At 38.1% G+C, this 18,565-nt stretch overlaps 1 protein-coding gene across 1 annotated transcript; it reads right to left on the bottom strand.

The window, feature by feature from the left end:
• Positions 1 to 1,813: 1,813 nt before the first annotated feature.
• LOC131478812 (crooked neck-like protein 1) lies at positions 1,814 to 18,108 on the bottom strand (the record flags this gene model as incomplete). Its single annotated transcript, XM_058659385.1, is given in 10 exon segments — positions 1,814 to 1,879; positions 2,825 to 2,998; positions 5,487 to 5,555; positions 6,722 to 6,883; positions 7,195 to 7,302; positions 10,960 to 11,043; positions 11,045 to 11,134; positions 13,164 to 13,317; positions 17,907 to 18,034; positions 18,036 to 18,108. Coding segments are annotated over 10 exon segments (1,108 nt in total), but the record flags the coding sequence as incomplete, so codon positions are not given.
• Positions 18,109 to 18,565: the final 457 nt, after the last annotated feature.

The raw sequence follows: 18,565 nt of genomic DNA, 5'->3' as shown, positions 1-18,565 counted from the left end.
ATGCCTACATAATAATCCCTCGACGACTATCAACAGAAAGCTGGATGCATATTTCCCTCCAGCTGGAAGGGCATACGTATATAAAGAGAGATAAATGCCTACGTAATAATCCCTCAGCAATTATCTACATACGTAGAGATGGTTCACATAACAGTGTAGGTACGCTAATTTACTGCTATTTTGAGTATGTGTGTAACTACATGTATGTGTATAATAACATATATATATTTATATATGTACAAAGAAGCGAGAGCTCCCCAAGTAGGGAACAGGCGCCCACGTGACCTCCCACAGCGAGGCGACAGCCACAAGCCCCCGCATACCCAGGGGCCGACTATGGCTTATGGCCGCAGAAGTGTAGAATACTGAACGAAATCCAAGAGTGCTAAGAGAGACAAGAGTAATACCAGATAACAAACAAACCTCATTAGTACGAAAACGACACGTACAGGAAAGGTGATCCTCTGAGCTCTAACTAAAAATGAAGCACCGCCACATACGTCAGCAATCATACACAAGACCCTGTCAGAGCAACATGCCTGTGCAGTAGCCACAAGCACACCATGTGACCGTAATAAGCCATCTATAGCTGAATGATCCTCCCACCTCCAGGAGCAATCACCGTCACGTATGTCAGCAAACGTGCACCGTATACATGAAGAGGCATATGCTCTTGTACAGATGTCACTGGCACACAAAGAAGCTTTGCTCTTGTACAAAACCCACTAGCACACACAGAGGCTTACGCTCTTGCGCAGTAGCTACACGGACACAAAGAGGGATTCGCTCTTGCACAGAAGCCACTGGCACACCAAGAGGCATAAGCCTGCAACTCTAAGACTTCTTCATTCACTCGTGTATAAGCGCTGACCTGCTTTCGTGTGCCCACTACTGCAACGCACAACCGTGCGCGTGCGTCAAGAAACAGACCTTTGCACTATTCCTGACACAGTGGCTGAAAATACCTTTCTCAATGTAAACGTAAGAAGACAATAAAGAAGCATACGTACGCTTGTACATACGTAGACAAGTGTTCAGCTATTTTATGTAGATAAACATAAGCCTTACAGCGTAAGTGTGCGGTCGTTCAACGCTACCATCCGCCCCCCTGTGGAAAACGTCTACTCTACTGCGCATATAGATTAGTATGCATATGTGCATATATGAATATATATATATACTTGTGCGTGTGTATGGGAGACATGAACTCGCATATGAAGTGTAAGCACGTGAGCGTGGTGTACAAAGGATATATTTACCACTTTGCGGCAGAACGCCTCCACGTACGATATTTACGCAAGGAGGCACACACACACGCAAACTGACACAGTCTCTGCAAGACATAGGAGGTCTTTACTAGTCCATATGAAAGCAAAGAAAGCAAAAGGGCCCCAAACAATCTTTGTTGGCCTGTACATGAACTGAGACTGTCTACTGTTGCACAGCAGGCGCCAGAGGTTACGTTTCTACTTTGTACTAGCAGTCACTCCAGAGTATAGACTACTACAAGTCTTTTGCGCCGACAGCCTCCTTTCAAATTTTCTTCTTGCGCAACTCTTCACCAGGACAGAGAGGTTTTCACTCTAAGAGAATACGAGAATAAAATCAAAACGGTTTCTGTAGAAAGTTCGTGTTTCTTCTTCTCTTTCCATGCGCTCAGAAGACAGTAGAAAGCCGAGGTTTTCTTCTTTCAAGTAAGGTGACGGCCAGTAGACAGCACAGTGCCCCTCTATCATACTTCTCGCGTGTGAGAGGAAAAGGAAGGTGAACAGCAGCATGATACACACCAAAAGGACGTGTGAAAAAGACTGGGTTATCCTGTCACTGCAGCAGCTTGCTTTTTTTTCCATAATTTCGCCGCTTGGAGAATTCTGAGACTCTGCGATCACAAATCCGAGTAGAATTCACGTGCATCAAAAACGCAGGTTGTACACATGCGTTGCATATTTTTCTATATTACAGTCAAGTACACGCGTGAAAACGCGGGCGAACATCATATATGATTGACATATACATATGTATGTATGTATGTATGTATATATATATATATATATATATATATGGCCACACTACTTATGTGGACATACTGTGTCGTCATTTGTATATACGTATATATGTATATATATACACGTGTATTCATTGAGGTCACACCTTTCTTTTTGTAGTGGCTTCATCCCGTATACATACAGCGATATGGATCGTAGTCATATTCTCGTGCACATCTGCCTACATATATGTATATATATATATTATATATATCAACAGCCTTTATATGCTCACAAGCGCCTCTGTTTGTCGTAGAGATCCGCACGTATCTCTACCCCGTACGCGGATTGTAATTACACACACACTGCTGTCTAAGGAAATATATATATACTATATATATTCATATATAGTATTATATAGACTTATGTGACCCCAGGATTCGTGTCCGGTGGTTGTTACATTGTTCATCGATTGATACTCATTATGAATCCTCCATATTCTGGAGGTGACCACGTACTCATATATTCAACTATGAGAGCGTTTCAAAAAGTCTCCTTACACGAAAAAAACCCCCAGAGACATAAAAAAACAAAGGGATGTTTACAAGGAGAGGAGTGAGACAGAGATAAATTGCAAAGAAGCAGGAGATGCACAAAAATAGACTCAACTAGCGAAGAGGCCTCGACACACATACAGCCCCCCCATGAAATACTGTCAAGGTTGATAAGCAGAGGAGGATAAGACAGTGGAATGTCTCAAGAGTAAGGCATGAATGCACAAGAGAAAAAAGAAACCACCAAGGGAAAGAGAGAGTAATTATTCGTGAAAAGGAACTTACTGCAGCACTTCCTGGATCATCAGGAAAAACATACGCAACAACTTCTGTAAGAGCTTCCTCTCCGGTGTCCTCATCTCTTTGCATACGCGTCTTTTTAACTTTCTTTGGCAACATACGAAAAACACGGTTGGCTGACTCTGCCGTACCTCCTTCTCTCTCCAGCCCCAACCAGTGCTGCATACGAAGGTGACGTACAGACAAAACTATCATATTCATGTAGGCGAAAGACACATACATATTCATACGAAGAAAGACATTACGCATTGAAAAAAACGAGCGTGGCGGTTTGAACGGAGAGAAAAAATATATACACAAACACATAGACATGAAGTATTTTCACAGGCACACTGAAATAAGGAAGCTTCTAGTTTACACACAAACACACACACGCTACCGATACGGAGAAATGCTCAGGAAGTAATAGTATATGCGGTCACTCACAGGCTCACACACACACACACACACACATACAAGGGCCCTTCTGCTATTGGCGCCATGCATACGTCTCTCATACACATACACATAGACAATAAGAATTTGTTTTCATTAGCATGAAGGTGTTCTCGAGTACACAGACACAACGATGCCTATACTATATGCATATATGTACACATACAAAAGGAAACCTGTGTCACTGGTATAAAACTTATACACAGATACAGAGATAACGATGCTTACACTACAGGCCTGAATACATATCTCTATATACACATATATATATATATATATACAAATGGAATATTGTATCGATGACATGGGGGTGTATACAATGATGCATAAATGTATATATATATATATATATATGAGATCAGTATTGTTGGCATGAAGGTGCATACAATGCCATATACACATAGATCCCTAAACTATATGCATGAGCACGTGTATATGTTCGTATACAGATAGGAGTATGGTGTTATTGGCATGAAGTATACACGCCTGCACAGACACCAAGACCCTTGTCCTATCGGTATGAAGTGACTACATGAAGATATATACAACTACACAACCAGCCAGAAACCAACGCTTGAACTGCTGTATTATTAGCATCACTGCTTCTAACGCCTTTGTTGCTCATAGTACTCTGTATATATAGGTATATACATAAGGTACCTACAAGCACACAAACAAAATGATGCTTTCATTATCGTCACGTCATATATATACGTATATATATATATATGTAGGCACACACAAATCGCTGTTTGCTCCACTGGCGTGAACTACAAATATATGCGCACATACACACAGAGAGACGCATGATTGTACAGAGAGTGTCTGATTGCGTGCAACACTCAGAAGACATATACGAAGTTGAGAGGGGGTAGACGAAGTATATACGGTGAGCAGAAAGAGAGAAACACAAAGAAAAGAATAGAGGGTAACACACATTACCCATTTGCGTTTGAAGATGTGCTTCTTCTTGCCAAGAGTGTTGAGGCTGCTGCTTTTGATGGGGCTTACAACATATTACCCGTACACGTGTGAAGGATAACTACCCTTCGGAAGATGAGGCGAGGACGACGGATATATCACGAAGCACAGAACAGAGAAGAGAAAGGGAAGTCGTACAGGCCACCCCTATATGGACATATGTATACATTTACACAATGACAGCTATACAGACGTAGTAGTAGAAGGGAGATACAGTTTTAATGATGGGTACAGATGGAGGATTATTTTTTGTGCCATATAAAGTTGTCATAGTATTAGTAGTAGTACGGATAATAGTAGTAGCACTAGTAATAGTAGTGGTGGCAACAGTAGTAAGATTACTCGTAGTAGTAGTAGTAGTAATACAAGGCTCGTAGTGATTGTAGTCGTACTGTTACTAGTGGTAGTGGTAGCAGTAGTAGTTGTAGTGACATGTTAGTAGTATCAGTAGTAGTTGTAGTGCGACTGTACGTTGTAGTACTAGTTGTAGTCGTACTAGTAGTGCTACTCGTACTACTAACTACTACTACTAGTAGTGATAGTTCTACTGTTACCAATTTTACTACTACTATTACCACAACTACTATTAGCAGTAGTAGTACACGTGCAGACGATGAAGAGACGTGAAAAGTCTCTCGGAAGTGTATGCAAAGAACGACATAGAAGATGGACGTTCATAATGAAACAGGAGTCATATACATATGCGAAACCTTCGCAGCTATATGTGTTCATCTTTGATTTTTTGTGCCATCAGAATAGTGGGAGGTGGAGTGTGTGCGTAACGTCTCTAAAACATTACTGTATATTCATCTCTTTTAACAGAAAAAGCGATGTGCACATATACTTATCAAAGCGCTTTTGCCCTTAGACACATATACATATATACATATATAGTTGTATACAGACACATATATACACATGTATATATAGGGAGAATAGATGTGAGAGAAAGTTTATCAGCAGAAAGGTGGTGTGTACGTACACAACAGCAGCATAAAGCGTTGTCGAATATACAAAGAGAGAGATATAGACACACTACATATATATGAATGTATTCCTGCGTATATTTAGAGGGACAGACGGAGACAGCACAAGAGGGTTATACATACATTCTTTAAAGCGTTCACATACCATATAGCTATAGGTCCTAAGAAAGGTGGTATGTGTTTACACGTACAGTATATATATGGATATATAGTAGCGTTATATAAAGATTCACATGGAGGCATACCACCAACAGTGAAGCGCGCTCTTCATCCCATGCATTTGCCTTGCAAACGTTGATACCTCGTTGCAGCACCTGCAGAGGAATTGACAGAAAATTGACAAAAGAAGAAAAAACGGCGAGACATGTAGGTATATATATATATGTAAATATGTGTGTATGCCAACAACAGCAAAGTGACAGAAACGCAAGTTCAATGAAAAGGCAGTAGAAATAGCGCACATGCTCGTCTCTATTCCTTTCTTCTTCCTTTTCCTGTTTTCGCCTCGAAAAACGCGCGCACACACACACCCCTACACGTACTTCTTGGTAGCGTCGCCCCCCCTACCAGGTATACATTGATACGAAGTTACATATATATGTATATTCTCAACTTCCTCATGTCCATATATATACATATATACATGTTGGGGCTAGGAATAGTTTAATGAAAAGATGCAAGTAGATGAAGACCTCACGCAATTACGCTGCAGAGAATGTGCCGCTGCGCTATTGTAGACACAAGATGAAATATGACTAGTGAGGGCACAATACTGACAGCGAACGATATAGAAGCACATACACACACTCACAAGCAACAGCAGCAGCAGCTGCACCTGCAGCGGGAACAGCAGCAACAGCAGCGCTAGCAGCATCAGCAGGAGTAGCAACAGCAGCAGCACCAGCAACAGCTACAGCAGCAGCAGGAGTGCTTGTAGCAGCAACGGCTGCAAAAACAGGAGGAGGCAAGTGAAAATGCAGCAGCAACAATAAGAGTGTGATACCCAACTATACCAGCAGTCCTTCATACTCGGAAACACGTATACACATATATATACACGTACGTATTTATATACGTATATAGATGCACATTTACATCTATACACATATATATATATATATATATACCCATATATACATACATATATACATATATATAAATGTTTTCTTGAGTAATCCCATACACGCCTATTCTCCACATATAATTGAAACATCCCGCATAAAAATATGTATTTATATAATAAGGTAAGTCCGTACAAACATATATATATGAATACATACATACATAGCCCCCAGCATACATCTATGTATACGAAATAGGTCATCCCTTATGTATGTGGGGCTTCTTTATGGTGTGTCCGCTGCAGAAAGTGGTTGACGGGTCAGGAAATATGGTAGCCAACAAGATATGTAGTGAGTGTAATATAGTAGAGGTCTTTTTGTCTACCTCCAGCATATAAAGGACCTCTTTTCTTTCTTACATTTCGAGCCTTTGCTTTCTGTTCTGCAATCTTCCATTCGAAGTCTGCATAGCTGATGAAGACTTTCACGTGCTGCGTTTTCTCCAGAAGTCTCTCATACAGATCCCGAGCGCGGTCCATCGCTTGCAGCCCTACTTCCATGTCAATGTACGTCTTCCATATCTACAAAGAGTGAAGAACATCGAAAGAGAAAGACGATAAGAGAGAAATATCAGACACGAAAAAAGAAGCCCCTCATTATTTACACATAGGGGAGGAACCAACAGGCAGAGAGTATGAGAGAGGTGGAGAGGAAGAGTAAGAAGACTTTCAAACGTATGATTCCGTCAATATCTGCAAAACATGAAAAGCAAAGAGAGAGAGAGGGGGGAAAAGAAGAAAGGAGAGGAGAGAGAAAGAGAAAGAGACAGTGAGAAAGAGAGAGGAACTGATAAGGAGAAAGAGAGAAAGAGAAAGAAAACATTAATCCTTACAAGTTCTGGCATCTCCATTTGCTCGACGTTGAGGGCTAACTCACACAGCGCTCTCGCACGTTCAAATTCTTCTGCGAGTAATTCCAAATCGACCATTGCTATCCAAGCCTACAAACAATAAAGAGTATGTCAAGCCAAAATTATTATATTAATAGTATATATTATAAAATATAGAGCATACGCACCACAGACTAACAACATCACTACTGATGATACCAACGTAGTAACAATATTTTCACTAATAGTAATCACAACACTATCACTAATAGTAATAACAACATTATCACTACCAGTAATAACAACACTACCACTAGTAATAACCAAGCTACCACTAGCATAAAAGCATTTCCGCACTGGCACTGAAAAAACCAGCAACAGCGCACTCGTAACAAAACTTTCAGAGAAGCTGCAACATCACACTAGTAATAACGACAGTAACAACAGTGCAAACTGGTAATAACACTATCAGCGCTGGTGATAACAGCATTAACACGAGTAATAACCCCAACAACAGCACACTAGTACTAACAATAGTAATACCAGCGCACTAGCAAGAATAACAATAGTAATAGCAGCGCATTAGTAATAACAACATAAGCACGGGCAACCGCTGTAGTAACATGAGCAACAGCACTACTAACAACAGCAACAGCAGTAGTAAACACAACAGAAGCATTAGTAAAAACAGCAGCCACACATTAATAAAAACAACAGTAATCACAGTGCACTAGTAATAACAGCAAGAGTAACAGCGCACTAGCAATAATAACAACAGCACTAGCAGTAAGAAGCACTAGTACTAGTAACAACACTAGCCGCGCACTAGTAATCAACGACCGCTCCAGTCCTAGTAACACAGGTATGACTAGCAACGCCACTAATAATAAACAGCACTAGTAGTAGCAGCATTAGTAATAACAGCACTAGTATTGACAGCACTAGTGATAACGGCACTAGTATCAGCAGCACTGTTTATAGCCAAATAACCATTAACAGCACCAGTATTAAGAGCATTAGTGATAACGGCACTAGCAATAGGAGCATTAGTGATAACAGCACTAGTAGTAGGTAGCACTACTAAGACCATTGTGTGATATACTAGGTTACTTGATAAACGCTAGTCAATTCCATATATATATATATATATATATATATACATATACATAGGTACAATATATATGTTCACACTTTCTCTACGTTATTTGTCAAACATATATATATATGTAGTAATACTTATACAGGAGTATAACTACGTGATAACAACAGCAGCTGTAAGAACTGCGCTAATAACCCCACTGTGTTGTATATAATGCACTTGCTGTACTCAACTCAGATTTTCCATACACACATGTATACATATATATATATGTCACTCTAGCTACCTATCTACCTAATATACTCGTTAAATATATATATATATATACACTTATACAATTATACTTATATACAGGTACGTTCTATTCAACGAGAATCAAGCAATCGTGTTCCATGATTGGAGTAAATAATATCACTCGTTCAACCAGCAATGGCACTGTAGATACTTATTTATATGTGCTCGAAATTGCCTAGTGTATATAACTAGTCAATAGTAGTGTTGTCAGTATTGCTTGACAGAGTGATCAGTATAAATATATATATATATACATATATATATATATAAATATATATATGTACTGTTAGTACAACATCAATACTATCACTACTCTTGCTTGATATGATGGTACTTTATATGTACATCCGTCCGTTGCACTATTTTAATAATGCTGGATTATGTATAATATATATATATATAGAGAGAGAGAGAGAGAGAGACAGACAGAGAGAGCTTGATTTAGTGCTTCACGTAGTGCCTTATACACTACACGATATAGTCCTTCATATATTAGTGCTTGACATTCCTGCATACATATATGTATATATATATATAGTGCTGGGTAGACTCTTTCATATATAATAGAGCGTAAAGTTTCTCATTATATATATATATATATAAAGTGCCTGATAAACTAGTGGGTACAACTCGTCATGTAGTAGGGCTTGTTATTCGTTTATTATATGTATATATTGTGCTTGGTATACTACTTGATATAGTAGCTCATATAATAGTGCTCAATTTCCTATATATATATATATATATTGCTTGATGTAGTAGTTGGTATGGTTCTTGAGATATATGTGCTTAGTTTTCCTCAATATATTTATATATATATATTATGTAGTGCTTAATATACGACCTGATATAGTCCTTCGTCTATGAGTACTTAATATTGTTTAACATATATATATATATACGTATATACGTGATGCTCAATATACTATATGATATAGTCCTATATATACTAGTGCTCGGAATTATTCAATTTATCAATATATATATATGTATGTAAGTGAGTGCTCGATGTACAACTTGATATAGCCCTTGAAAAATTAGCGCTTGATGTGACTTGACACTTAAATAAATATATACACGTATGTTCTATCAGCAAGATTACTACTAATAATGCTAGATGTAGTGCTCAATGTACATATATTCAATAAAGAGTAGTATCATCGTTGTTTCGTGATATATAGTGCTTGATATAGTGCTCCATACAGTACTACTCATGCTTTACATAACTGTAAGTATGTGTTTCATACTGTTTGATGTATACAATATCACTCTGTCAATAGCAGTACAGGCATATTCATATATAGATATATATTCAGAATCATCACTAGCGCTACTGATACTTCTGAATATTGTGTGTTCAACACTGTTTAGTATATATCATTACTCTATCAATATCAATACAGATATATACATATATATATACATGTACAGTTAGCAGTAGCGTTATTCATATTGCTGAATATAGTGACTTCTGTATTGTCGAATATGAAACGCTACTCTCTCACTATCAACATATATATATATATATATACATGCAATTAACAGTAGCGTGTAGCGCTTTGAGATTGCTTAAGATAATATGCTATATTATTATCTGATATAGTATGTTATATATGACTTAGAGTCGTATGCAGTATATAGTATATAGTCCCGATGGTGGTATTGGGTAGGATAATATGTATGATTCAACCAGAAGTAACATGATTAATATTATTTCATTATTATATGATTAACACTCAGAAACAACAAGAGTCACATATATATACATATATATATACACACATACAGTATCATTGTTAACATGTACATATTATACATATCCACATATATATATGTATATACAGACAAAAAGTATGTATATATATATATTACTACTGTTGTAATATACATATATAAGTATATATATATATATATATGTATATACATCTTACTATGGTCGTAATATATATATATATATATATGTATTACTACTGTTGTCATATCCATATATCGATCTACCTATCTATCTCTCTCTATATATAATTATATATTCTTACTGTTATATTGTATATATACACATATAAGAATATATATATATATATTTGACTAGTGTTGTATTTGAGAAAGCCAAGCCCCACAACTTCGTGCTAAAGAATCGATAACATTCGTGCACATATTTATGTATAATTTTCTACATTGAAAAGATATCAGAAATAGTGTGGCACACACACAATTACATTCATATACACGTATATATATAGATATATATGTGCATATGCTTTTATATTCATATGTGTGTGTGTGTGGGGTTGTGAACATAAAGTGACACACAAGTATACACATATATATGTATATATGCATGTACGCATGCGGATTTGTTTTTTTATTTATCTTACACGAGGATTGAAAGGATGAAGTTCTATAAATTTTGCATAGATTATTCGACAGCGTTGAATATTTCCTAAGCGTAGTTCTAGTTGGAGAGTACGCCACAAAAATTTTGGCCTTCCCGCATTCTGCGATGGCTCTTCCGAATATTCGTCGTGCTGCTGTCAGGTCGAGCTGTCGCACCTATACAAGAAAACATTTGCAGTAGGACTTTAAGAAAAATCATGCAGAGAAAAAAAATATAAGTGTTTTAACAGCGTATCATTAAAAAACAAACAGGTAACCACCGGACACCTCAATAAAGTATGGAATGTACTGATGTGTACATCTATGTATGTACACATACTACGAATATACACATATATATATATGTATATATATATGTATATATATATATATATATGTACGGAATATACACATTATGCATATTGAATATGTGTAATCACCACTGAAGTATACTAGATATACTATATGTATGACGTATAGATTTTTAAATATAGTACATATATGTAGTTCTACATATATTATATACTATATCTATATTATATACGATATATATATTAAATACTATATATACGCTGTAGTGTATACTACATATGCTATACATAGTACATAGAGATACACATAGATTGGTATATGAGAAGGTAGATAGACGGATCATTTATATAGAATATGTATGATATATGTATGTTATATATTATATATAATCTATATATATATATATATACATGTAGTGTATATTAATATGTTACATGTATTCTCGACGTAGGAGGAGGCAGAGGGAAGAAGTGATGGCAAAACTTGAGCCGAAAAGCTTAAAGGACAGCGAGAAGCGACTGACAAGCGAAGGAAGAAGAAAACTGGGAAAAACGTCTACTGCAGTGTTTCAGTTAGACGGAAAATTTGGTGAAACCAGCAAGATGTACGACAGTTAGCGCCAAAGTATCAACAGAAAAGAAATATGGAGCTGAGACGTACATCAATGAGACTGATTATCCTTCATGAGAGATATGCTATTGCAGTATATACAAACGACAATTATCAGCGATAATAAAACATATACTGCTGCTATATATGTAAATGATTTTTCTACAATAGAAAGACAAACAACTATTAACCGCGATAATAAGACATATACTGCTGCTATATATATATATCAGATTTATCTACAATAGAAGAATTTATATGATACTGGAGTATATAGATTCGATTATAACCAGCAAGAGTAAGAAAAATACTGCTGCCATACATATAGCAATGACTAACCTACAAAAAAAAAATATTATGCTACAATACATTCATTTCCTCTAATTTTTGCAGAGAGGAGCACCACACATAGAGACGACAAAGCGAATAGTATTACAAATTGAATAATACATATACTGCTGCCATACATATATATTATATATATTGCTGCCATATATGCATGTATATGCAGTGCAGCCCTATATGTAGAGAGGTACACTAAGGAACCGCACGCTTAAACAGTAGCGGTAAGCGTTCGCAGTATATATATATATATATATATGTGTATTGCAGGCTGCCATACATGGAAAACTCTATTGGAGAAAGAATCAAAGACAGAGACGTAAGGAATTCACAAATAATACAAAAAAGGATATACTGCTGCCGTAGAGAGGAGTACACGTTTGGAGAAAGCACGTAAGACACATCGTAGTACCTAGTGTCTAATATAAATTGCTAGCATATATAGGAACACTACATGTGAGTTCATAGTAGTTGTATCACACACACACACTCTCAGTAACGTATATGTGGAGTATAGGAGTAATACTAGTATTAGTAGTAATAGCAAAGATAACAAGGAAGGCGCGCAAGTAAGTACCACCTGCCCGCTCTCCCTCCTTTACATCACCAACACTCACCCACGTATACGGAAAGTGTAACAAAAAAGCTACAACGTTTTTTTCTCTTTCACATCAAGAGAGAGGAGCACAAGGAAAGAGAGAGAGAGAGAGACTGAAGAAGCGACAGAGAGACATAGGAGGAGAGAGTGACCGAGAGAACGAGAGTGAAAGTGCGAAAGACAGAAAGAGGAAGGCAGAGAACGAGAGGAGGAGAGAAAGATACAGCGAAGGAGAGTCAAAGAGAGAGAAAGTCGCAGGGAAAGAGGCAGCGGGAGAGAGAGAGATACACAGAGAGAGAGAGACAGAAAAAAAGTGACGACTAATAATAATAATAGGAGGCGTACCTCGAAACTAGCATAGAGAGACCAAACTTTTGCAAATGAAAATTTTTTGTGAGGGATGACTTCGAGAAGTTTTTTATAAACAGCACGACACCTCTCAATGTCCTGTGCCTGCAGCTCCTCAAATAGCGCGTAGCAAATCCATATATACACATACCTGTCCGACACACAGAGAGTGAGAGAGCAATATATGAAAACAAGAGAAAAAGGAGGAGAAGAAGATGCGCAATAGTCATCAATTTTCCCACACTCGAACGAGGATATTATTCTTCTAAACATGTTCAAATAGCACTATCAACAAGCCAGCATCATCCGCAACAAATTTCACATAACTCCAGTGCTGGAACACAGCGCCTTATATATATATATATACACACATATATGTACATATATATAGACGTACATGTATGCATATATATATATTATACAGTGTCCATGATATTAGCAACGATTAAAGTAGCAGCATCAATACACCTTCCAGATAAACACACACACAGAGATAGATACATATATACATATATGCATACACATAATATATGTGCATACGCACATTCCACACATATGCACGCTCATACACATAATATACATATACATATATCCATATGCATATATACATATACATATACATGTACATAAACATATACATACAGATATACACACACATATATATATTTATATACACATATGCATATACGTATACCTATATATACATACATACACGTACACGCAGATGCAGGCCTACACACCCACATACATATACACCCCCGCGCATAAAAAATACACACATACATATACATACACATCCACACACATATACACCCACGTCTCTATATACACACAGGTACACATACATACACTTCCACACGTATACACCCACCCATATATATAATATATATATATATATATAATATATATATATATAATATATATATATATGTATACAGATACATACACATACACACATATGCACCTACGCACGGTCAGATCCATACACATATACATATATACACCCACGTACATACATGTGTACACACAGGTACACACATATACACTTCCACACGTATCCACCTACGCATGCATATATATATATGTATACATACATGTATACAGATACATACACATACACACATATACAGCCACGTTTCTATATACACACAGGTACACACACATACACTTTCACGCGTATACACCTACGCATGTACATACACACAGATAACTGCACATATATTTCCACACGTATACACCCACATATATATATATATATACAGATACATACACATACACACATATACACCTACGCATATTTATATAGGCACAGATCCATACACATACACATACATACACCACGTATATATATGTGTACATACAGATACATACATACACATACGCACAGGTACATGAGGCGTTTAGGAAACAGGTAACAGCAACATCAGCTCGACTGCGACGTTGGAAGAAGACGAATTCCTGCAGTATAGCTACATACTACTAATACGTATACTCAGTAGTTATTGATGATTTGTATTATGGATAATTACATAGGAAGTTGAGCGCTCTTTAGTTATTAGCTCAGCACCTTACACCCCTACATATGTAGTGGGCAGCTGCCCACACGTGAAATTCTCGACACAGCAACAACAAATACTACTACGGCAGCAGCAACAGCAGTAGCAGTAGTAGTCGTAGTAGCAGTAGTAGTAGTACTAGTAGTAGCAGAAGTAGTAGTAATGGCTGCAGTAGCACCGGTACCACAGCATCACGAATACAACAACACGCGGTACCACCAGCAGCAATACCAATAATCATCACGCCAGTTATACCAGTTGCACAGTTAGAGCCCGGCAGCACAGCAGCCGCAACACCAGCGGCAACTGCTACACCAGCAGCCACAGCAATAGCACCAGCATGTGCAGCAATAGCACCAGCATGTACAGCAATAGCAATAGCAGCGACGAAAGTAGCACCAGCATCAACAGCAATAGCAACAGTGCCAATAGCATGTGCTGCTACAGCAGCTACAGCAATAGCAACAGCGGCCACAGCAGCGACAGCAATGGTAGCACTGCCAGTAGCAGTTGCTGCTACAGCAGCTACAATAATAGCACCAGCATCAACAGCAATAGCAAAACCACCTATAGCAACAGCAATTGCTGCTACCATAGCAGCCACAGCAAGAGCATCAGCAACACCAATAGTAGTAATATCACTAGCAAATGTAATAAAAGAAAAAGCATCAACAGCAATAGGACCAATAGCAGCACTAGCATCATCATCAGCAGCAATATCAATCGCACCAACCCCCAACAATTATAGCAGTAGTAATAGCATTGACAGCAAAGCGATAACAATGATAGTAGCGATAGCCATAACAGCAGCAATAGCAGTTGTGGCAATAGCTATTGTAGCAATAGCAATAGCCGCAGTAGCATTAGCAACAGCAGCAGCCGCAGCACGACTCACACGAACAGCAACAGTCCTATAAGAAGTAGCGCCAGCAGCAAAAATATAGCAGTGCAGTACAAGCAGCCACCAGTAACGTGTTCAACAAGTTGTATTGCAGAGAGAGAGAGACATACACGTACATGAATAGTAAACACCTTCTTACTAGCGTCGTTGTGTATACATCCTCTCGCGTGCATGCATGAGCAGCCACTCACAGAGATACTAGACATATATATATATATACACGTATATATACGAGCAAGTGCTTTATATAGAAAGTAGAGATACATACTTGAGCAAGCAGCGTAGTACACGAACGGAAGCTAGAGCAAGCAACGACAGGAAAACAACACGATACTTAAAAAGAAGAAGTAGTAAGAGAATACCCTCTTCTCTAGTACAGGCACCTACACATACGCCCCAAAAGTGTGTGCTAGATATTAAGAGCACATCTATATACATGTATATATATATACTCTATATAAAGAGGCTATATATACACATATATATTCATACAATATATATGTGGAGCACATTATACTTATACATATGCATGTAGAGCACATATACATATATATACACACATAATAGCAGGCACTTTCTTATACATGAAAAAACTCAAGGAAACCTTAGTCACACAAAAGCAGAGAGGGCAACAAAAGGAAGAACGAGATAGCATGCAAAGAAGAGAGGAAAGCGTGCACCGTCCTCTCTCTTGCGTGGTGCAAACAAATCGATCAAGTGCATTCTCAAACTGGGAAAAACAGCGAAAGCAGCGACAGCCTCCCCCCGCCCCAACACACACGCGGATAACAACAACGGCAGTTCTTCTTTCACAAGTCGTACAAGCACATTTGAAAAAAGAGTTCTTCATTATAAACATATTTTTGACATATGTGCAATGGAGTTGCTGTACTTTTTTCTCGAAAAGAACAGATTGGGTACTTACAATAATAATGAGTAAGAGCGCTGTTAGACGACACCACATGTAGTATAGCAGTAGTAGCAGCAGCAGCACCAACAGCAGTAACAGCAGCAGCAGCAGCAGTATCCGTAGTAGCAGGTGTCGTAGCACCAGTGGCAGCAGCAGCAGTAGAACTAGTAGTACTAGCAGCAGTCGTAGCAGAAATAGCAGGAGTGCTAGAAGCAGTGACGACAGTAGCAGCAGTAGTAGCAGTAGTGACATCAGCAGCAGCAACAGTAGTAGCAGCCGCAGTAGAAGCAGCAGCAATAGTAGCAGTAGTAGTTCCAATACTTATAGTAGCGACAGCCGTTGCAGTGGTACTTGGGACAAGTAGTAATAAAGAGGGGTATTAGGACTTTGTACATACGCATAAAAGATCAAAAAAATATAGTACAACAGCACTGGCGAGATGATCAAAACAGAGCACCATTAGCGTTGAAGAATTTGCATGTTGCTAGGGTAGCAGCGCACTATCAGTGATTTTGTTTGACAATGCATATACTCATATATATATATATATGTATATATACATACATATAAATAAATATATATATATATTTATATATATATATATATGTATATATACATATATACATATGTATATATGACGAATGTACTATACTAGAGCATGAGGAACACTGGTGTACGGGAGTATATCATACTCAAGCAGCAGCCAAGCAGTGCTGCGTAATACATTATACTTAACCAGCTGCTACATTCGCGTTGAATATACTACACAAGAGCAGCAGCAACACTCGTGTTAAATATACATACTAGAGCGACAGCAACATTGTTGATGAGACGCTACTTCAGATTCAAGCAGTAAAAGCTTTGTCGGGGAATTTACTGCACTAGAGCTCCCAGCAGCGACACTAGTGTTGCGCAGTATATTATACTCAAGCAGCAGCAACCCTAGCGTGTTTTGCGATACATTATACTAGCGCTAGCAGCAGCAAAAACACTAGTGTCTGCTAATGTATTATACTGGCGCTCACAGCAGCAACACTAGTGTCTGGTGATATACGACACTGGCGCTAGCAGCAGCAAGATTTGTGTTGGGTAAGCTATTATACCAGTGCTGGCAGCAGCAGCACCATTATTGTGTGGGGTGATCTGTCATCCTAGAGCCAGCAGCAACATCATTAGAAAGATGTATATTGGAGTAGGGCAGCAACGCACTATCAGTGACCTGTTCGAGCACATGGGGACTCTTTTTGAAGCAGAAGAGATCAAGAGGGATAGTGCAGCTGCATTAGAATTATCAAAAAGAGAGAAGACTGGAAAGGTAGCAACAAGTTGTTGTTGTGGTGTTTGTGAAAATAATGACGTCTTCGTGTATGTACCTGGTCCAGCACCGCTTCTCCAGGATGGGAGGTATATTTGAGAGAGCTCTTTCGTACAGATTACGAATTTTGTCTAGATCTCCTCGAGTTTCTTCAAGACGAATGTAGTCCACCCAACAATCGTAATTGAAGTGGATTTTTATGTACTTCCTCTTCGTAAACAAATGCGCGTTTTGATAACACCGTGTCCTCAATACCCGCTCTGCACAAAAGCATGCGCAGAATACATATAACATAATAGGCTTTACTTCCTATGTAAACATTCTACGTCTTTCCTCAGCTCAAAGCAAGTCTATCAGAAAGGGCTTTGTAATATCATGCATACAGAGACGTCTTCATGACACTTACATCTATGCAGACACACAAACACACACACAAACTCAGAAGGCATACACACATACACATATACATACACATGCACATTCATACACATACATACACATACACATGAACATACTGACACATACATACCCCACACATACAGACACATACACATGAACATACTGACACATACATACCCACACATACATACACATACACATGAACATACTGACACATACATACCCACACATACAGACACATACACATGAACATACTGACACATACATACCCACACATACATACACATACACATGAACATACTGACACATACATACCCA

Source organism: Ochotona princeps, unplaced genomic scaffold (assembly GCF_030435755.1).
Source record: "Ochotona princeps isolate mOchPri1 unplaced genomic scaffold, mOchPri1.hap1 HAP1_SCAFFOLD_3668, whole genome shotgun sequence".
Taxonomy (NCBI): domain Eukaryota; kingdom Metazoa; phylum Chordata; class Mammalia; order Lagomorpha; family Ochotonidae; genus Ochotona; species Ochotona princeps.
Note: the sequence above shows the minus strand (reverse complement) of the source record. Positions and strands in the feature narration are given on the sequence as shown.